General features: G+C 41.6%; 8 protein-coding genes across 8 annotated transcripts; 5 read left to right on the forward strand and 3 right to left on the reverse strand.

The window, feature by feature from the left end:
* Positions 1 to 13: 13 nt before the first annotated feature.
* Positions 14 to 1,295, reverse strand: ATC70_002671 (uncharacterized protein; the record flags this gene model as incomplete). The annotated part of the gene is made up of 7 exons (XM_064822041.1): positions 14 to 69; positions 137 to 341; positions 393 to 592; positions 661 to 825; positions 891 to 1,041; positions 1,104 to 1,163; positions 1,218 to 1,295. The coding sequence occupies 7 exons, from the start codon at positions 1,293 to 1,295 to the stop codon at positions 14 to 16; spliced, it is 915 nt and encodes a 304-aa protein (XP_064681727.1).
* Positions 1,296 to 3,170: 1,875 nt separating this feature from the next.
* On the forward strand, positions 3,171 to 5,277 carry ATC70_002672 (uncharacterized protein; the record flags this gene model as incomplete). Its single annotated transcript, XM_064822042.1, has 5 exons — positions 3,171 to 4,025; positions 4,079 to 4,269; positions 4,349 to 4,435; positions 4,490 to 5,096; positions 5,173 to 5,277. 5 exons carry the CDS (start codon positions 3,171 to 3,173, stop codon positions 5,275 to 5,277), a joined length of 1,845 nt encoding a protein of 614 aa, XP_064681728.1.
* A 287-nt stretch (positions 5,278 to 5,564) lies between these two features.
* ATC70_002673 (uncharacterized protein) lies at positions 5,565 to 9,420 on the forward strand (the record flags this gene model as incomplete). Its single annotated transcript, XM_064822043.1, has 4 exons — positions 5,565 to 6,396; positions 6,455 to 6,590; positions 6,667 to 8,710; positions 8,761 to 9,420. 4 exons carry the CDS (start codon positions 5,565 to 5,567, stop codon positions 9,418 to 9,420), a joined length of 3,672 nt encoding a protein of 1,223 aa, XP_064681729.1.
* A 39-nt stretch (positions 9,421 to 9,459) lies between these two features.
* On the reverse strand, positions 9,460 to 12,706 carry ATC70_002674 (uncharacterized protein; the record flags this gene model as incomplete). Its single annotated transcript, XM_064822044.1, has 4 exons — positions 9,460 to 10,202; positions 10,262 to 10,488; positions 10,545 to 10,930; positions 10,982 to 12,706. 4 exons carry the CDS (start codon positions 12,704 to 12,706, stop codon positions 9,460 to 9,462), a joined length of 3,081 nt encoding a protein of 1,026 aa, XP_064681730.1.
* Positions 12,707 to 14,316: 1,610 nt separating this feature from the next.
* On the forward strand, positions 14,317 to 14,964 carry UTP20 (U3 snoRNP protein; the record flags this gene model as incomplete). The annotated part of the gene is made up of 2 exons (XM_064822045.1): positions 14,317 to 14,478; positions 14,557 to 14,964. 2 exons carry the CDS (start codon positions 14,317 to 14,319, stop codon positions 14,962 to 14,964), a joined length of 570 nt encoding a protein of 189 aa, XP_064681731.1.
* Positions 14,965 to 15,301: 337 nt separating this feature from the next.
* ATC70_002676 (uncharacterized protein) lies at positions 15,302 to 15,853 on the forward strand (the record flags this gene model as incomplete). Its single annotated transcript, XM_064822046.1, has 1 exon — positions 15,302 to 15,853. One exon carries the CDS (start codon positions 15,302 to 15,304, stop codon positions 15,851 to 15,853), a length of 552 nt encoding a protein of 183 aa, XP_064681732.1.
* Positions 15,854 to 16,959: 1,106 nt separating this feature from the next.
* On the forward strand, positions 16,960 to 18,702 carry GAL80 (transcription regulator gal80; the record flags this gene model as incomplete). The annotated part of the gene is made up of 2 exons (XM_064822047.1): positions 16,960 to 17,263; positions 17,330 to 18,702. 2 exons carry the CDS (start codon positions 16,960 to 16,962, stop codon positions 18,700 to 18,702), a joined length of 1,677 nt encoding a protein of 558 aa, XP_064681733.1.
* A 306-nt stretch (positions 18,703 to 19,008) lies between these two features.
* ATC70_002678 (uncharacterized protein) lies at positions 19,009 to 19,832 on the reverse strand (the record flags this gene model as incomplete). The annotated part of the gene is made up of 2 exons (XM_064822048.1): positions 19,009 to 19,745; positions 19,808 to 19,832. The coding sequence occupies 2 exons, from the start codon at positions 19,830 to 19,832 to the stop codon at positions 19,009 to 19,011; spliced, it is 762 nt and encodes a 253-aa protein (XP_064681734.1).
* Between the last annotated feature and the right edge of the window lie 835 nt (positions 19,833 to 20,667).

Consider the following 20,667-nt stretch of genomic DNA (forward strand, 5'->3'; position numbering starts at 1 on the left):
TATCACAAAAAGCTTAATGATATTCTGTAAAGACCTGCAATTCCATTGGTATAATATGATTCAGCAAAACTACTCAAAATGTTAGGATCAAGCCTTTTGCACTTGAGCGCATCTAGCAATACCTTCCAGTGGTTACCACAATTCACACAGGTAACAAATGTGGTCATAGGTTCATCTGCACTTCTGGTTTGCATTTGAAAGTAGGTGCATTTCCTTCCACGGCATTTCCCGCATCGAAACATGTCGGTTTCTGCTCGTGCAGATTCGGCTCCTCTTGCCTTGAACAAGGCTTCTTCTGCTAGTTTGCGGTCTCTCTGCTTGGACTCTTCGGAAGCCATGTCCTACGATGAAACTGAATGTGCTGACATTGGGCAAGACACACCGTACATTACCTCCACATCCATTGCACATAAGGTCGCAATGGATATTTCCCCTGTAACAACGCCTTCTCTCAATGCAGGATTTGTTTTGCTCTTTAAATTGAGCGCAAGTGAACGCACCCTGACCTTGTATTCTTCTTTCACGGATTGGCCATGCATCTCAAACAACTGCTTTTCAATGTCGATTGCCCTTTTCAATAATAGATTGCCATCTGCATAGATTTACAATTAATTCCTTTTTTCCTTTTTAAATGACAGGTATTAAATTGTGTATAATTGCCTGCATAACTTCCTAATCCGATGGAAGAATACATGAGCTCGATTGTCTTGTCTCGTGGCGCGTTGTGTGTGGATGTATACTCAATGTCATCAGATTGTACATTTCTATTTGCTGCATCCACGGAAGATCGTCTAAAGGACGATATCGAGATTGCACTGGCAATTGCTTTTTCAGAGAAATAAAATCAATTCATTTTAAGGACACAGAGCTCAAGTGTTTTTAGATCTTACATGAATTGGAGGATCTTCTTGATGAAGACGCTGATGATTCAGTTAGTCCAACATCTTGCTTCCATTTTTTGACAGTTTCCTTGGCTTTTTGTGACACTTGGGCATCAGAAAATGACCTCAGTTTGCCAACCACTTTTCCAATGTCTGCTTGCTAGGAGATTGTTACTGTTAGTCAATGTTCTGTAATGCACCCTCTGTCTAAGCACTATATACCTTTAGAAGCTGAGGTGTTGCGTTAACTTTCTTGAGCTCTTCTAGAACATCTAAAAGCTCCTATATTCTGATTTATAACTCTTTTGCAATGAGTGGCAATAAAGAAAATTTTACTTGAACCTTGTTGGCGACTAATGCGTCGGCGATGCTTGATTTTGCCTTTGATATGGTGTCGTTTGCTTCAGAACTCATTATTGTGTAGCTCAATGACAAAGAATGAGAGTAAAACAATCTTTGACAGAATTTTGATTTCAATCTGATCTGTTATTTTTCATTCAATAGGTCCATGTGATGGCGTTTTGGTAAATGTCCTATCAGTTGAAATAAATAAAATTTTGGCATTGTAGCAGCATATTCTATCATGCCATTATTATTAAGCCAAATCCATACATGTGCACTCAAATATCAAAGCCATAGATTATCAACAAATGTATTAACTATACAAAGAAAACGAGATAAGAAGCTACTATTTGCAAAATGAAAGTGTGCAGAAACAAAAAAGATATGTAGCTGCCAAAGACTCTATATATGTTTCGCACCAGGGCTTGCATTTGCAAAAGCAATGTACGAAGATTAAACCTAGCAAAAACCATAGATATCTACAAGACAGACGCTAAGTAGTAGCACAGCTGTGCTATAGCACATTTAAATTCGCAATCCCCCTCCTTTAGCTTCAAAAACAACAGCTGCTTCCATGATAAGAGAGGCATTGACTTTTCAGCAGCAGCAAAAACCAATTCGAATCCCGCTTGTCTTTTGTTCAAGATTGGCCAAACTTTTGATCAGTTTCGACTTGTTTGAGATATTTCGTAATATTCGACTATGTAAATTGCAATGATCTTCCCCTACTTCCTAATATCGTTTTGGTGTACTGATCAATGCGCATCTAATGACTCTAATCAAAAGACGTCTTTCTAATAAAGCTATTGAGTAATCTTGGAAAATATGAAATGAGGTTTTTGGCCAAAATGTCGAGAATTTACATATCAAGGTATTACAAACGTGGTTTCAGGGGTTGCTTTGGATCTGTAGAAACATTTTGATTCAATATGTACCATAGTAAAAGTCTTTATTTTTGGGGTCAAAAACGCGATCGTTTAATTTTCGATGAAAATCATAAGGTATCACTCATGGTTTTCAGTCGATTTTCGACCATCTTAAAAAAGTTGAGCAAAGGTGCCTGAAAGACAGTGCTAGACAAAAGAAAAAGTGTGATGCTATTCTGGCGGTCTGAAACAGCTTCCATCGTGAGAAATCGCACCTCAAATGCATCCAATTTTGGCTGTATTACTCATACTTTTGGGTAATAAGAGGTAGTGTAAGTATGCTATCTGTTCGTATCTGCATTATTTTCATTCGCGCGGATGTGAAGCATCGTCGAAGAGTCAGGCCCATTGTTACAGGTTGCTTATACACGGTTTTCAATGGATAGAGAACTGCTGAAAGATGAAATTTCATGGTATGCTGCAGAAATTGGCTATTGCTCAGCACACTAGTTTCTACTGGTCTACAAAGAATGAATTGATCACAATGAATTTCTACTGGTAATATATTGCACATCACCTGAATCTAATTGGATCGATACCAAAGAAATTGACTACTTAATTAAATCAGAAACTTCTATAACGCCCATGTAGAAGAAAAGGAATCGAAGGTGTGGGGGGGGGGGAGGCAATGAAAGCTAGAGAAGTTTAGTTTATACTCGTATAGCAGAGATGTCTCTTGTTACATTCGCATGAATCATTTCAACATCTTTAGTTCATACGAATTGGATGGAATAGCAGGTATTCCCATGAGTCTTTTGTTAATAAGGTTGCTGCTAACTTACTTCTATGAGTGAGGCACATCATGCGCCTGCTTCAATGTAACGCATATTGGAAAGCTTGATTATGCTGTCAATGGTCCATGGAACCTTCCAAATGGCAGGTGCATCTTTTTATGTGACATCCTATGCTTGATCGGGGTAGTGTACCTATCAAACAATGTAGAAATTGGCAATAAACTTCCGGGCAATCACTTTAACCCTGGCAAAGACTTTCTTCTTTTCTATACTCCAGCCAAGAAATAATGCCACCTTCCATTATACCATACCGTCATTTGCTTCGACTCGGTTGTCTAAAGAGAAACTATATTCGTCACCTATCGACTACACCTATTTGCTTCAAAGATGCTAATGCTGCCAAAAGAGAACTACTATCAGATCAGCGCTTACAAGCCATGGTAGCCGAATTAGAGAAATCTGCCAACCTCCAGCAAGGCAACGATATCCTGTTAGAGTCGATCGAGACCTTGAAGCCAAGCCAAGAGGTGATTACAGTGGAGGAATTCGATAAACTAGTTAACGTGTTTGAGAAGTCGTTCAGTGTGCGTCAATTGGCAGAATATTCTGCTGTGCATCATTTACCTAGAAACAAACGCAAGAAGCGACAATTGATTGACGGCATTATGAAGAATTATTGGGGGATTCAGACAGTAGAGGAATTCGACGCTGCTAGAGAAAAAGAGGCCTTGGAGAGACGAAGAGATCTTGTCAAAGAGACTTTACCAGCATCGTTCCAGCAAATGTTCTTTATCATTGGCAGTAATGGTGATACTATTCGCACCATTGAAGAGAAACACCAAGTTTTGATTACAATCGATGTGGAAAAGAAAGAATACGCAGTTGAGGGTCCATCCAAGGCAGTTGCTCAAGCCAAAAAGGAGATCTTGACGCATTTGAACATCATCCAAGAGGAGGTGGATGTACCTAAAAGGATCAAAGAGGACACACAGCTGAAAAATGAAGTGGATGAATCACTGGCGGATGTGTCGGAACTGGCTGGCAGCTTTATTACACTGGAAAGAGACAAATTTTCGTTGGCTAGCACATCCACAGAGAATCTGATGAATGCAAAACGATTATTGAATTTGATGCTCACAGAGGTAAATAATCAAAAGCGATGCATGAATCGAGTGTTTACTTATGCTCTAACTAGATGGGAGCCACCAGTAAAGCAGCCTTGGATTCAGCAGATCATACAATTGTACATAAACACATGGAATATACAGTTTTACCAATGCAAGATGCGTCATCTATGCCACTGTACGACAAGAAGCTGAATTGGAACAGACTGGAATATAGAAACAAGGATGAACAGGATGATTATGTGGTGTTGGACAGTCAAGAGTGGGTTTTTATATATATATATATATATAGATTAATCAGGTTATTGACAGTGGTGGGCTAATTTACAACTCTTGATCAGCGTGATAGGTGGCATTGACAACATGAAGGATTTGCTAGTAAAACCATTGAGTGTTGGTGTTGGCGACAATGTGTCTTTGGAAGCCAGGTAAGATAGCTAGTGGCATACGCCATTACAGTGTCATTGATGTATTCTTCTTAGATTTGGCAAACTGCTATTTCATGATGATAAATTACCACTCACATCAACCGCTACCAACATCAGCACACTCTTCAAAAACAGAACACGCTTTCTCAGCAGCATTCCGCCCCGTAATATCACCACGCCTTACATGCCCATCATTCACTCTTTAGACGGTGGATTCCACCAACGTACAATTCAGTTAGAGTACGTCAATGAGTCATTAATAGCAGAGGATAAGAACGAGAATTCGGATTTGAAGCGTCTCTTGGTTGAATTTCTAATCCAAGAGGATGGCAATCTCAATGTAAAGAAGGTGATTGCAGAAAAGAACCGCTCTGTCGTGGATATTGTGGGATTGCATGGCCGCATTGATGTGCGTCTCTTAGCCAAGCAGTATCTCAACTACACAGAGGATGAGGATCATATACAAGCATTGCTAGAGCAGTGCAAGTTGGTCGGTTACGGCGAGATGTTGGCACCCAAGCAGCAATCGATTCTCAATGAGCGTCTGGTTCTATCCGATATTTCGTTTATCAACAAGAAGAGGTATTTGTTTGATGATGGCTTGATCAGTGTAAATCATGTTGAGCAGCAAGATAAAAAGGTTAAAAGAACCGAAATGATGGTAAAACAAAAAAAATCCATAGCCAAGTCTTAAAAATAGGAACAATAAGTTAATTTTCCTGCTTTTTCATCACTAGGTAACCTCAGTTGAACCTCAAACATTAGACACTAGCAATGCCATTGAAAGATGGCCTTCTTTTGCCAATATTTTAAAGAACATTGCACGCAAATGGGAATATTGATTGTTGTCGACACTTGTTTGTAGCTAATAGCAGTGCGATGCATGTGAAATAAAAGCAGCAGCAGCAGCCCCCTTAGATGGTTGTATGTTTATCACATACACACACAAAAAAAAAAGCCTTATTTTAATTTTCTTGTGCAATCTCCAGAATACATCATCATCATCATTTCCACCATCTTTTAGGTATAAAAAAGCGCAAATCAACTGCTTCTATTAATACATTCCTCTCTTTCGCTTCTTTTTTTTTTGTTTCTCTTTTCTTCTTGTCTTATCTCCATTTCTACCATCATGTCAGCAGCAACAAACACAGTGCCTAGAAAGAGAAACACCTCGATTATACCACTAGAATTCAGAAACGATACCAGCGACGGTGGCATGGAGAGAGCCGCATTGGCCACTGTGTTTGGTGTACGAGAATACACTGAATCAAAGATATTCTGGAATACAGATGAGGAACCTGCTCAGGACATTACAACAACAACACCCACCACAACCAGTACATTGCAGAGAAATACAAGCAGGAAGAGTTACACTAGCACTAGCCATCGTAGTAGCACAATCATGATGCAAACATCGGGTGCCCTGTTGGTTTCGCCTTCTTCAGTACAAGCCTCGTCTCCTCCTCCACCAGTGCACCGATCACTGCCCAAAATACCTGTTGTAAGTGAGTTTGGTGATATCTGGTCAGACACCTATTTTGCAGCTGCTGTAGATAGCAAGGCGCCTACAGCTGCTACTACATTGTCCAACACAGTACAACATCCGTTTCAACTCTCGCCTCCCTCCGATTTATCAGATTTTCCCCTGACGATATTTGATCTGCTCGAGTCAGATGAGAACCCAAACCTTATTTTATGGGGCATCAATGCCAAACAGCATTCGACTGTACCATCTACTGCACCATCCACTGCGGATGAACGAGATGACGCCACGCCTCACAACAAGAAGAAATCAAGATGGTCGGCTCAGCAATTGATCCCACTCAAGAAATTGAAAAAGAAGGCCTCTGTTGATCTGTCGAATGCTGCGTCTGTTCCTGAGCCACCAACGCCTGAAGCAGATCGTGTGATAGAAGCAGCTACCATTGAGAAGCTTGTCGAGAAATTAACCATCTCCCTTGGTAAAGTTATAATCAAACGCACTGAATCGACAGACAATTAAAGCAACTGCATCTATAGATTATGCCTTCATGACTGATTTCTTTTTGATATACCGTGTGTTCATGACGCCACTGCAACTATGCAAATTACTGATTTTGAGATTCAACTGGAGCTTGGAAAAGAACGAAGCCAAGAGATGTATAGTGAGAATAAGGTAAGTACGACTATGTACATGGCACATGGTATACGAGAAACAAACATGCAACACATACCAACACGACTACTCATAGAGCATTTGTCGTCATGAGACATTGGCTGCTAAACTATTTTTTGCGTGATTTCATTCCTAGCAAGGAACTTCGCATTGTGTTGACAGACTTCTTGAACGCAATGCCGTACCATCCATTGATCAAGCAATCTCCGAGGGATCAGCGTATCATCAAGGGTTTGAAGCGGGTGGTTCGGCGGCTTAAAAAGATATACTATGCGTCCAATGCGTCCACCAGAGTCCAAGTCATTGGCCCTCCTCCTCCCACCTACGAGCAGCAAGTCGTTAAGCAGATGGTCAAGGATCAGTTGACGTCTTCAGGCACAATACGGCAAAAGACGTTGAATATGGTCAATGGAGTTCATCTAGATGCTCGCCATAGCAACAACACAGCCGTCAAGAATGCACAAGTTGCTGCGCCCAATGTAGTAGTGATTGGAAATTACCCATCAGCCTCAACTCACCAGCAACAGCAACATCAGAAATCAAATTCACACATTGAACAACGTTCGCGCCGTCGCCGTGGATCCTCTGTATCATCAATTGCCACCAGCAGCAAGCTCAACAATGGCTCCTCTTTGCCAAACAGCATGTACAATTTACATGACACTGTAAACAACAGCGCCTCTATGGAGTGGATCAACATACAGCAACAGCAGCAATTGAACAACAGTAAAAGCCAAGATTTCTATATCAGCGGTTTTTCTGACAATTCGCTTGAAAGTGCCATCAGTCCAGGTACATCTGATGAAGAGGAGTCTGACTGTGAAGAAGAAGACTTGGCTGCTGCATCACCCAAAAGCTATTACAGCAAGGAGTTGGTTGAACCAGCAGCAGGAGCAGCAGCACCTGAGCAGCAGCATCCGCTATCTTCTCCACCCACAGTGCTTAATAGCAGTAATGAATTGACCAAAAAACTAGAGATGGTGCATCAACAGCAACAGGAAGAGGAAGAGAGACAGCAAGCAGAAAAGTTCCTTGCAGCGTACAGCAGCAACCCGGCCGAAGCAACTGCTGCTATACTGTCCAACTCAATGTCAGACTACACCATCCGCACCCGATCATTCTATAGTGCTCAGCTAGCCGTCCCCTCTACCATCTCTACGCCGGATATCTATCATCCTCCTACAGCCAATGCAACCAACTACTTTGATACAAGCCATGCAAACCATAGCCATCAAAACTTGATTTCTTCTACCTCTTATAACTCCATGGCATATCCTTCGGTAGCTGACTCAGAAGTTGTTACTCCAGCTTGTGCCATGTCAGGAGATCCAACTACCTTGGTTCCGAGATCCCGGTTCAGCAATTACAATTTACAGCAACAGCCCAATAGGATGAGCAAGACGTTTGTGAGCATGGATCCCAAATCAAAGCCATTGCCACCACTGGTGCTGCTTCAGGATGAAAAGGAGAGTATAGTGACTTCCGCTTCTTCCATTGCGTCTTCCTCCTATACCAACAAACCCACAAGACAGCGCCGACAGGAAGACAAAGTGGAAGCATGGAGACTGTCGACTGCTAGCAACAGGCAGAAGGAGCAGCAGCCTACCTTGCGAGCACCCAAATCAAGAATATTCGAGATTGATATTGACACCAACCGAAACAATCAATTTCTGTCTAGTTTACCGCCTTCGATTCCCATGCCCAACACCGTGCCTACCATCAACAGATCCATTGTGCTGTCGTATTCAACATCACTCATGGCACAGCAATTCTGTTTGATTGAAAAAGCCATTTTGCTAGACATTGATTGGGAAGAATTAGTGGATTGCAGGTGGACCAAGATGTCGGTCACCACGCTGTACCAACCGCCCAACATGGAAGATGTAGACCAGGATGTAGCCAACGCCATGGCTTTTGATCAGCATCCACAGGGCATCTATTCTCGCACAAAGCGAATGAAGCAGCAACATGAGAGAAACAAGGATGGTGTAGAGCGAGGCATAGAAAAAACGATCAACAGATTCAATGCGGTCTGTCAGTGGGTGTCGAGTGAGATTGTACAAACCAAGCAACTGGATCAGCGTGTCATATTAATTGAAAAGTTTATTCGGTTAGCCAAGGTGGGTTTTTTGAGTAGTAATAGTATCTGGATATACTGACGACTGTATAGAAATGCAAACTCTACTGCAACTTTTCTACTTTGATTCAAATCTTGCTTGGCTTGCAGTCCTCTTCTGTGTCCAGGCTGGAAAAGACATGGCCCTTGGTCAACAAGCGAGAGATGAAGACACTGCAGGAACTGTCCACGTTCACGTCGCCTACCAAGAACTGGAAGCATATCCGTGATAGCATGAGCCAGGTTGCAGAGGAATATGGAGAGTCGCCTACAGAAATCCAAGTGGAAGTCGATGATAGCAACAGCACATTCCGAAAGCGAAAATCCAAGAAATCAGTAACCATTAAGCTCCCCTTTGGTGGCTGTATTCCATTCTTGGGCATCTACCTGTCTGATCTCGTGTTCAATGCAGAACTACCGTCCTATTTGCCCTCCTCTAACAACAATATTGAGCGAAAGCACCAAGGCAGCATCGATGCCGTGCTGAGCCAGCCATTGGTGCATTTCAGAAAGCATCGCATTACAGCCACTGTGATTAAGCGCGTCTTGGTGTTTCAGAATCTGGCGAAACGCTACTCTTTTGAAGAATCCAGTGATTTGTTATTGTTTAATACCTGCTTTCAAGTGGCCTCGTTGGATACCGAGGCTATTCAGAAAGCAAGTTACGAGATAGAGCCTCCTACTCTGACGCCTGGCGTTGTTGTGTATCATTAAGCATGTACCATTACTATCATCTTTATTCAAATAAATATATTACTCTGCATACTTGAACAAACTAGATGATTGCGACTTTAGCTTTTTCAATTTCGATTCCTTTGCATTGGATTTTGAGAATATTTCACCAAGACTGCCCGTGAGCTTGGGCTTTCCGTCTGATTCTCCTTGCTGTTGCTTGGGTTGCATCGATCCAAAGCCGACACGAGGACCACCGGTATCGGATGATATGCCGTTGAGTGCATTGTTTGTCTCTGCAATCAGTCGCTTGAATCGCTCTAATGTGCTAGGTGAGCCGTACAATGGTTTTGCTTTGCGTACACTGACGGGTGATTGCATGTTTTCAATCTGAAAGTCAACATCATCATCATCTGCACTAGTGATGTGAATGCTGCTTGCAAGACCACTTGCTGTTGCTGCTGCTACTGGCAATCCTCTCAATGGAGAAGTTATGGTATCAAATTCATCCTGCTCAAAATAGGTTAATATCCAGCTAAAAAGATAGACACCATCTAGTATACTTGCGACAATCAGAAGGTTCTCGTCATCAGACACGTCCTTCATCTCTTGATCCTGCTCCTCACTGTCCTCTTCCTCCTCGTCATCCTCAACGATAACTCGCTTCGTGTATACAGAAGGCGTGCTCTTTTCATAATCATCTTCCTTTGTTGTCTCTGCTTCTGCCTCTTCTTCGCCTTCGCTCTCACTAAAGACTGCAATGGCCATTTCATCCGATACAGCTTGTGCTGCTTTTGCAAATGCAGCAGTTTTGGGGTCGCTCACTGCGTGCCATACAAGCATGAGTAACAGGTATGCATGGACGCTCATGCTGCTTACTTACTCAAATTCTCTAAAATGTCACCACCCTTCTTTTTGAGTAATCTACGTCTTCGGGCAGCTGCTGCTCTACGGATAGCCACAAGATCGTTATCCTCCTCGTCGTATAAATCAATGTCATCCAACATGAGACCAGATTCCAGCGCTGCCTTTTGTTTACGCAGGTTACCGCTTGTAATATCCGTAATCAATCGTTGGATCATGTTGCTATCCGTTTCTTTATCTTGCAGGCTAAAATAAAGTGTCAATATCACAATGGACTCTTTGTTCATATACAGACACATTACTTGAATGCCTCTCTCAAAGCTGCCTCGTCGATATGTTCATTGCTATCTTCCACCAGTAAGTCATCCTTTTCGAATTCATCCAAGTTCTCGCCTGTCTCTCCATCAGAGCCACCAGCGCCAAAGAACTCATCTTCCTCTTCCTCCGCTTCTTCTTCAAGGTATTCCAATTTCTCGCGAGGTCCTTTGAGCACTGCGGTAGCTATAGTAGGCTTCTTGACGAAAATAGGTGCTGGCGTGGGTTTGTCAACGTCCATGGCATCTTCCTCTATCGTGTCATCTTCAGTTGTAGGTGGTTCCACGCTAGGCTCTCTGTCTTCACGTCTGACAAGTCGACTAAGAGTCTTGTTCTCATCTCTTGCGGCAGCTTGCTCGGCGGCTTCGTTTTCCTAATCACAATGTGAATCACTCATTACTAGCCCCAGTGTGTACACCCCTACCTTTGCTTTGAAAAAGTTGGAGATAGAGTGTGCAGGTACAGGTACAGGTTTTGCAGCCAGCTTTTTCTTTTTCGACACTTGCTCTTCTTCGTCTTCATCGTCGTCGTCAAAGAGAGTAGACTTCTTGACCTTTTTACCCTTCCATCGCTTGAAAGCCATCGTTGCCATATCTTGTTCCTCATCGTCATCGTCAGCGTCGTCTTCATCATTGTCGTCGTGTGGACCTTCATCCGACGCCATCTTTCTCTTTTGAAGGCGATTTGGTGTATCCACGGCTTCTTCCACCAAGAATTCTTCTTCTTCTGAGCCTGACAGCTCATCCAAGATATCATTATTGTGAGTCTCCTCTTCCTCCTGTTCTTCGTAATCTCCATCTTCTGCATCATCATCGTCATTGTTGGTACTGAGCGACTTTTTCTTTTCAAAATGTCTTTCAATCTGACTATTGATCATCATGGCGTTCTTTTCCTTTTCAATCAGACGTCTTGCTCTCTCGGTAGCTGAAGCATATTGGCCACGCGCCTTGGCTGCTTGTTCCATCTTGACACGATAATCATAGCCCTCGTTTGTAATGCGATACAACATGTGTCTATTGTGGTTGCGAAGAGCTGTGGATGCATGTCTGACAGGCGAGATGGCCACAGGAGCTCTAGGACGCTCCGGTGAGAGCATGGCTGCTTGTGTTGCTTTTGCAATCTTTTTGGGATCACCTGTGATCTCAATATCACTATCACTGTCATCGTCAATACCGTCCAGCTCTATATTGAAGACAGGGCGAGATGTTGCAGTAGGACGAGGAGGCGTGAACGGCTCAGATGGTGCATTGTGAGTGATGACTTTCTCTTGGTGCTGCACTTGTTGTTCTCGCTCCTCTCTACGCTTTGCCAACTCATCAAAGGACTTGTAGTTGTACACGGGCTTCAGTATAATTTTGGCTGTTCTTCGTTGACGCTCAGCTTCACGATACATTTCCATCTGTTGCTTTTTGGATAGCTTTCCTTCATCTTCACTGCTCTCACTTGAACTTGCATCCAAGATGTCTGTTGTACGCATCATTTGCTCGCCATTTTCATCTAGCTTAATCTCGTGCGAAACCTTCTTTCGAGTCTTTCTGCCACTGGATTTCTGTTTGGATCTCTTTTGTGTTTGCTCGTCTTCACTGATTTCAGAGTCTTGAGCAAACTTCTTGAACAGATTGTCGAGGTTTTTGCTTTTTGCTGCTTGATCTGCTTCAAAAGTGTCGTCGTCAACGGTCGCCTTTTTCTTGCCCTTGTCTCGCCTCTTTTTCTTTTCTCTGGGTTTTTTCGCCTGTTTTGATGTCTTGTCGTTCTTTTCTTCATGATCACTCTCTTCAGTGGGTGGTCGCAATGGGAAGTTAGCAAACTTGTTCCTGTCAATCTCTGCATTCAGTTTGTCCAAGTCGATGCCTAATTCTGCAGCTGCTCTTTGCGTATACGATGAGGATTCCGCATCCGAATCTGAATCATCGTCCAAATTGACCTCCATTCTGCTACTTCTGTCCAGTGTCAAAATGTTCTTTAGATGCGAGGGAATATTCATGTTGGAGTATTGATTGTCTGCAAAGGAGCTTGATCCCAAATCATCATCATCGTCATCATCATCGGTTTCCATATCACTGGGCACTGTTGCCAGGTAGTTGGGATTGACAAACAAGGGTGTCTCATCTCCATTGTCTTCCTTGCTTGTCTTGAAGGCAAGATCCATTTTGTCCTTTGCTTGTCTGTGATTTGTTTAGCTGGATGGAAAAGGGTGAAAGAAAAGAAAAAAGGAAAATGTTGAATCGCGTCCACGTTTTAACTTTGTGCGCGCGTTCTGTGTCTGTAAATTGTAGTGAACCTATCCATTCATGTTGGATTTCAGGGTTCTTCGTTGCCATGCCAAAGCCAGCTGTTGTCTTGCAGTAATCGTATATTGATGCGAATAGCATGTGCTGAACTCTCAACGTTTACGTCTTTACTATACCTGAAGTTCTGTTCTAAATGATTTGTGCTTTGGATCTGACTTCCCTGTGATGCGCCTCATCTGTATAAATGAAAGCAACTCATACAAAGGAAGACAGCCTAGCAGCATTGCCACTTACAACTCAAAAGTATGAGAAATGCAGCCGAAATTGGACGCGATTTCTCACGATAGAAGCTGTTTCAGACCGCCAGAATAGCATCACACTTTTTCTTTTGTCTAGCACTGTCTTTCAGGCACCTTTGCTCAACTTTTTTTGAGATGGTCGAAAATCGACTGAAAACCATGAGTGATACCTTATGATTTTCATCGAAAATCAAACGATCGCGTTTTTGACCCCAAAAATAAAGACTTTTACTATGGTACATATTGAATCAAAATGTTTCTATAGATCCAAAGCAACCCCTGAAACCACTTTTGTAATACCTTGATATGTAAATTCTCGACATTTTGGCCAAAAACCTCATTTCATATTTTTCAAGATTACTCAATAGCTTTAATAGAAAGACGTCTTTTGATTAGAGTCATTAGATGCGCATTGATCAGTACACCAAAACGATATTAGGAAGTAGGGGAAGATCATTGCAATTTACATAGTCGAATATTACGAAATATCTCAAACAAGTCGAAACTGATCAAAAGTTTGGCCAATCTTGAACAAAAGACAAGCGGGATTCGAATTGGTTTTTGCTGCTGAAAAGTCAATGCCTCTCTTATCATGGAAGCAGCTGTTGTTTTTGAAGCTAAAGGAGGGGGATTGCGAATTTTTTTAAGTGTACAATTACTGTTTGGCTATACATTGCTTTTTCACGCATTCTGATATCAGATAAATGGATTGTATGGACACAGACTACTCATTCAAATGCAAAATTCAAGTGTCAATGAATAATCAAATGATGCAAAGATTTGCGAGCATGCTTTGATACTGTGGTTTACCAGGCATATGATACATCCAGACACAGAACATGCTATTTGTACATAATTGGGCACTGAGTGTGTGTGCCTGTCTCTTCAGTAAAGTCTAGATGGCATCATTGCGCATCCTATTACGCGTATATTCAGATGTTATGATTCCGATTTAGCATGTTCAATGTTTAATTGACGAGCATCCGGCTAAGCCAAAATGTAACCAACAACGCCTAAATGCACTTGATGCTACGCAATTGTGCTCGAATAGTAAAAGTGCAGGATGATCGTATTGTGGCGCTGAGTGCATAGTGAGGAGAGGCGCATGTATCCTATGATTCCGTTTCACAGATATTTATGAATGTGTGTGTGTGTGTGTGCGTTTAAAAATAAACAAAAGAGTTTAGGGGGACATCCCTCCTTTCTTTCTCTTTCACACTTGCAAAAAAATGACCTCGAACCGACTAAGTCTCGGTAGCCACTTTCTAAGCAGTAAGAAAAAGACGGATTTATCAGATCTATTCACAAGCTTCGACAAGGACAACGATGGAAAAATCTCTCACTCGGAACTGGAAGACATGTTACAATCAGCTGGAATAAAATCGTCCATGGTAAGAGAGAACAGGAAGATTTCTTTATACGGTATAAATGCTTAGCCGTTAATTTGGTCTTCTATTCCTTCCATTTAGTTGAAAGACTATCATCCAAATGAAAAAGAAGGGACTGCTGGAGGCGATGGATTGGATTTCGAAGAATTTGCCAAATTGATGAGACCGACACTATCAGACCCACATCGACTTACAAGTAAACAATTGGAACTAAAAGAAGCCTTTGATGCGTTTGATAAAGATGGCGATGGATTTATAAATGTGTCTGAATTACAAGCCATGATGGAGAAATTGGGTGACAAGTTGACGCTACAAGAAGCAAACGAATTGATTGACGAAGTGGATCTGGACAAGGACGGTGTGGTGAATTTCAACGAATTCTGTATTATGATGGGTGTTCAACAACCTATGGTGATGAAAAAGAGGTCAGCATGTCCGCATCATCAGCATAGCTCTTCATTAAGAAGATTCTTTTGCAGCCACAAATAATAAAACTCAATCATATCATTGGATGAGCTTGTGCTTTTGAGAGTGGGGCAAAAGATGCGTTCGCGCAGGTACTAGATGGAAGTGTTCTATGTAGAATATTGCTATGGAAATCTGCTATCAAATCTCGATGACTCCGCTGAAGATTATCCATTTCAATTGATCGTCGTCTTGAGTGGTTCTTTGCTTGCAAGTATATAAGAATGGGGTGAATTCCACGTGGGTTCAAAAAATTAATATAAAAAGGCTCTTGATTTCTGGTTTCGTTTACTTTTTTTTTTTTTTTTTTTTTTTTTTTCCTTCGAACAAACATATACATGTTATAACATCATCACACAAAATGAATCAAGACAACTACTATCGTCAGCTTGGTCTCACTGATGAAGAACTCGACACATTGCAAGAGGCCTTCCATCTCTATGATATCAAGAAAAATGGCTACATTAGCGCTGAGCAATTCTCCCATATCTTGCTTGAACTTGGTATTGTGAAATCTGGTAGCGAGGCTCAAGACCAACAGCTTGCTCATATTATCCAGTCTGCTGATATAAATCATGATAACAAAATCGACTTTAACGAGTTTGTTCTGGCCATGTTCCATTATATGCCACACAATACCTGCTCTCAACAACCACAAATCAACTACAATCACAGCCAGCAGCAAGCATTCTCTGAAAAGGGCACAACAGACGAAGAACTGATGGCCTGCTTTCAATTCTTTGATCAAGACCATGATGGCCGCATCAGCCAAAAGGAGCTTGAACAAGTCATGATTCGCTTCGATACACATTTAACACCAAGAGAACTGAAAGAAATGATGTCCACTGCGGATATCAATAGAGATGGTTTCATTGATTTTGAAGAATTTAAACAACTTTTGCCACCATTATGAATACTCTTTACATCTTAATATTCTGTACATATACCCTATCCGCTTAATAAAACTTTATATATCCTATTTTAAGGAGAGAAATCAACGTTTTTAGACCTCTTGGCTCGTAACACACAGTGATACCAGCAATGAAGCCCAATGATATACAGGTCAAAGATTTCTTTTAGTGGCAAGTCAAGCACAGCAGCAGAGGGAAGTTTACGGATCATTGCATACCGTACACTTCCTTATCAGAGCCCTTGGTAAATCCAGCGCTTCAAACAAATTGGCTCGAGAAACATTTGATTCAAATCATAATGAATGCATAGAATTCTACCCTGATGCTTACGAAACAACCTGTGTCGAGAATTTGTTGCTTTTATCGAGATGAAGAGATGGCCTCGCTGATTACTTGCCGCATGTCTCAGGTTTTTTTTTTTATCATGTATCAAATGAAATCAACCACATTCCAAGTTTCATGCAACCTGCCAGTTTGCTCGTACCCACCAGCGATAATTTCTTATTCTGATTTGCCCTCTCAACCACCGATCTGATAGAATTAAGATGGATCACTCTACATAGCGAATCGATCTTGTTACTGCTTCAGCCCCTTATGCCCACGATAACGTTGATCAGGATGCATGTGGATGCAGACGTTGAGCACGACCCGGATTTTGCAGATGATCCACATAGGATGGTCATAGCCCAATTGTATCTCCACACAGATATACGAGTGATCTTCATTCAGTGCTCCAACAATAAAACGGTTACACTTACTGTATTACGAACCAATCCAGAGACATTAACGTGAATGCAGCAATGGACCCCTCTCCTCACATCCCCTTTTTTCAATTCAACATATTTACAGTGGAAAAAAAAAGGAGCAAAATATCATTGTTTTTGCAATTCTGAAAAGGGTTGGATAATAAGGTTGGCTTCCTTGCTTTTTTATATATATATATATATTTCAATGATAATTCTTCTCTTTGCTCTTGCTACACTTTCTTCCCTTTGTACCACTTGAATTTAAAAAAGACAATATAATACCTCATTGTGTAATCACCATATCATCCTTTTTTCTACTTGTTTCCCTCTCTTTTTTTTGCATTTTATCACATCATTGAATCATGTCCGTAAGGAAGCAATCTCCTTATGGCCCATTTGTAGAAAGAGTTCTCTTGCCAGCACTTCGAATTGGCTTGTTGCTGCTCATTCTCTTGGCCATTGGATTTGGCAGTTGGCTAGAGACCAATGAATCCATCACTGATTGCTCGTTCAAGAGTAGCATGTCTTTCCATCAGGTATATCTGTACCGAAACATCACGAGCAATTTGACGACGCCTGATTCAGTGTCATTTGGATTGTGGAAAACATGTTATTTCTATGCCTTGAATTGCTCTTGCACACCTACAAATTTGAGATATCAACCTGGTAAAGTTCATACCATGTAATCATGATATCATTGTTTGGAAAAGTTACTCATACGTTTATAATTAGATGTTTCAACAATACTTCAGGTCGCAACTGAACATAATGCGACACCACCCCTGACAGGATCAACTTCTTTAAGCAGAGTAATCCCACTTATGCTAGCCACTGTTATTGGAGGCGCTGCGTTTTTTATTGGACTCTGGGCAAATCGACGAGGAAAGTACATGTACAGAAAAGTTGTAGTAGCACTGCTATCTCTGTGTGCCATTCTCATCGCCTACGTCTTTGGATGGACCTATGATCAGTATTTCAAATCAATTCTAAAGACTTGCAAAGATCGCAACAATGCCATCTACTGCGCTAGACATGCAGTCGGGACTGAGGTGGTTATCTTTGCTGTCGCCCTTGCACTCCTCTTTATTGCATTTGGATTCTGGTTTTTTGCCTCGGCATTCTTCACAAAGAAAGATGATTTGTACGAACAAGAGGAGCCATTTGAATTCGCATTTTGGAAGAAGAGATCGTCCGAATTACCAGATTACACACCGCCAAAAAGGAGAAGACCAATTCCAAGTGAAAAGCCGTTACAAAGCTCACCCCAATATCAACCCCAAGATGAATTAGCTGTATGGCGTGATGTGGACATGTATGGAAACAATGGACTCGAAGACGATGGTTACTGGGAGCATCAGGACGAAAAGAAGTATTATGACAGCAAACACAATAGCAAAGGCTACTATTATGACTCGCCTGTAGATCAGCAACAGCAGCAGCACAGCCTATCATCCATGAGCCCAGTTGAAAAAGTGTCCTTAACGCCTCCTCCGCCTGTTAGCTCGAACCATTTGAATAGTTCGCCACGAGGTCATAAGTCGCGTGTAACATCCAACGAGTATAGCTATCAGCAATCACCACGCCATCATCGCAAGCAACGTAGATCCCCTGGCCCTGAATACCACGACAACTACAATGCATTATCGCCACAAAAATATAGACAGTCTACAACAAGAAAAGAGAGCAATGATTCTGCCCTGACGTTTGGAAATGGCAAACGACAACAGCGCAGAAGATCAAGCGGGAGACCTTTATCGGAAATGGACCCACAACAGCAATACTACAATAGCAAATCAAGAAATAAGACACCTACGAGTATGTCTCCGCATCCTTTTCAATTCCCAAACAGTAGCGACATGATGATGGGGAACTCGTTTTGCATGACACCATTCTATAACGAAGACAATGGATCTTCTGGATCAGGAAGCTCAAATGGTGGATACTTTGTTCAAGATGGAAGGATATCCAATCAGTATCAGGTACCAATATTGGGCATGCCACCTACAGCAGTCGAGCATCCATTGAATAAGAAGGTGATTACAGACAAACGTATTCAAAGCTATCTTCAACAACAACAGCACTCAACTTCATCAAATTCAACATGACCAAAAAATGTATTATAATAATATCGCTCTCTTGGTTTCTCCTTTTACGAGCATCCCTTTCTTCTCACTTAATCCATGCAATCCTCCTATGTAGCTCTCTTCCTGCTTCTTCCTCTACTATTTAAATTCATTCCAGTTTCTTGATTTCTAATAAACCCCTCAAACCCACCTCACCCTATATACTTGTTGTAAGGCTGAATCTGTATTCACTACATTGCTACCAAATATTGTTAATACAATAACTAAATTAAATTAAAAAGGGCGGTAATTTGGTGAGTGTAATAAAGTTTATTGATGTAAATCATATTACTTTCTCTGCTTTTGGGCAAGGAAATCAGAAAATTCTTGATAAGGACCCTTAACAAATTCAGACTCTTCCCAGAGGTCAGGAGTCAAGAACCCGTAAGTGTTACCGATAGCGGCAAAGGTGGCCTTGACAAAGTTACCAAGCGTACGAGTGGAACCGCGAGAGGTAGTATAACAATCAGTAACACCAGCTAATTGAAGAACGCGCTTAGCAGTGGGTGATGCGACAATGCCAGTACCGCGGGGAGCAGGTACCAAACGAGCCATGACAGAGCCACAACGACCAGTGACCTTGCAAGGAACAGTATGAGGTTCACCAAGGTTAGAGCCCCAATAGCCACGACGAACAGGGATGATTGCCAACTTGGCTAAGATGATACCACCACGAATAGCAGTAGCAACTTCCTTGGCACATTTGACACCCAAGCCAACATGTCCGTTTTCATCACCAATGACAACAAATGCCTTGAAGCGAGTACGTTGACCAGCAGTAGTTTGCTTTTGAACAGGCATAATCTTCATTACTTGATCGGTAAGCTTGGGGAGGAAATAATCGACGATTTGGTATTCCTTGATGGGCAAGGAGAACAAGTAAATTTCCTCGATAGACTTGATCTTGTTTGCCTTGACAAGACGACCAAGCTTGGTTACAGGAACCCACTCGTTCTTTTCTTCACCTCTTCTACCACCACGTCTACCACCACGTCCACCACGTCCACGTCCAAAGTTACCACGTTCTATTATAATCAAAGCATTTAGCATTGCATATCCAAAATTTGTCGGGGATTTTGGTTCTTACTATCGGCCGAAGCAGAATCAGCCATTTGCTAATCAAACAAAACATTTAGTATTTAACAGCGATGGAAGTATCATGCATCCATCCAAGCATATATCTATCATCATTGCTTGATAGATGAGCATGAGTGATATGTTGTGGTACATACATAAATCTAATTTAAAGAGGAGGATCTACACATTTGGATGCTTGAATTGCATAAATGTAACAGATCAGCTGTCAAAGTGTATACATTTTCTTCCGGACCGGAGATTTGGTTCCTGAATCAGAATAATAATGTCAATGCCCATTGCTTGCAAACACCTCTTTCAATGCGAATAAGAGCTACTATACGACAATAATTAGCAATCAAGGTAGCACTTACCTTATGCTATCTGCTCTTAAGTTAGTCTTTTAACCCATTATGAGCCAATCAACTCAAAACAACAATTCAAGACCAAACGAGACAGGGATGATGCTCTCTTGATGAGCTGGCTTTTAGTGCGACTGAGTGCCTGAGTTGAATGCTTTAGCCTGGCAAGCAAACAGTACAATCTTTGATTCAGATTTTATTCCAATTTACCAAGCAGTTGCTACATACAATATATATATATATATATACTAGATGCAAGAGACTATTTATTGCATGCAAAATGTCCAATGCGCCTTACAATCGCCATCACGTAGTTAATAAGCTGCATCATTGCGCTGCTATTATCCGGCGATACAACAACAGTGCCACTCAGTCTAATATTTCCAGCTAAATCTTTGGATGTAGCAGCGTGCTGTCAATTTAGTCTAATGCATACAATGTCTCTAAATTACGCCTTGCTATCGTAACAAAAATGCGCCTTTTAACAAGTAAATGTATAAAACGCAGTCAG

This window comes from Mucor velutinosus, assembly GCF_035048745.1.
Source record: "Mucor velutinosus strain NIH1002 chromosome Unknown tig00000093, whole genome shotgun sequence".
NCBI classification, from domain to species: Eukaryota; Fungi; Mucoromycota; class Mucoromycetes; order Mucorales; family Mucoraceae; genus Mucor; species Mucor velutinosus.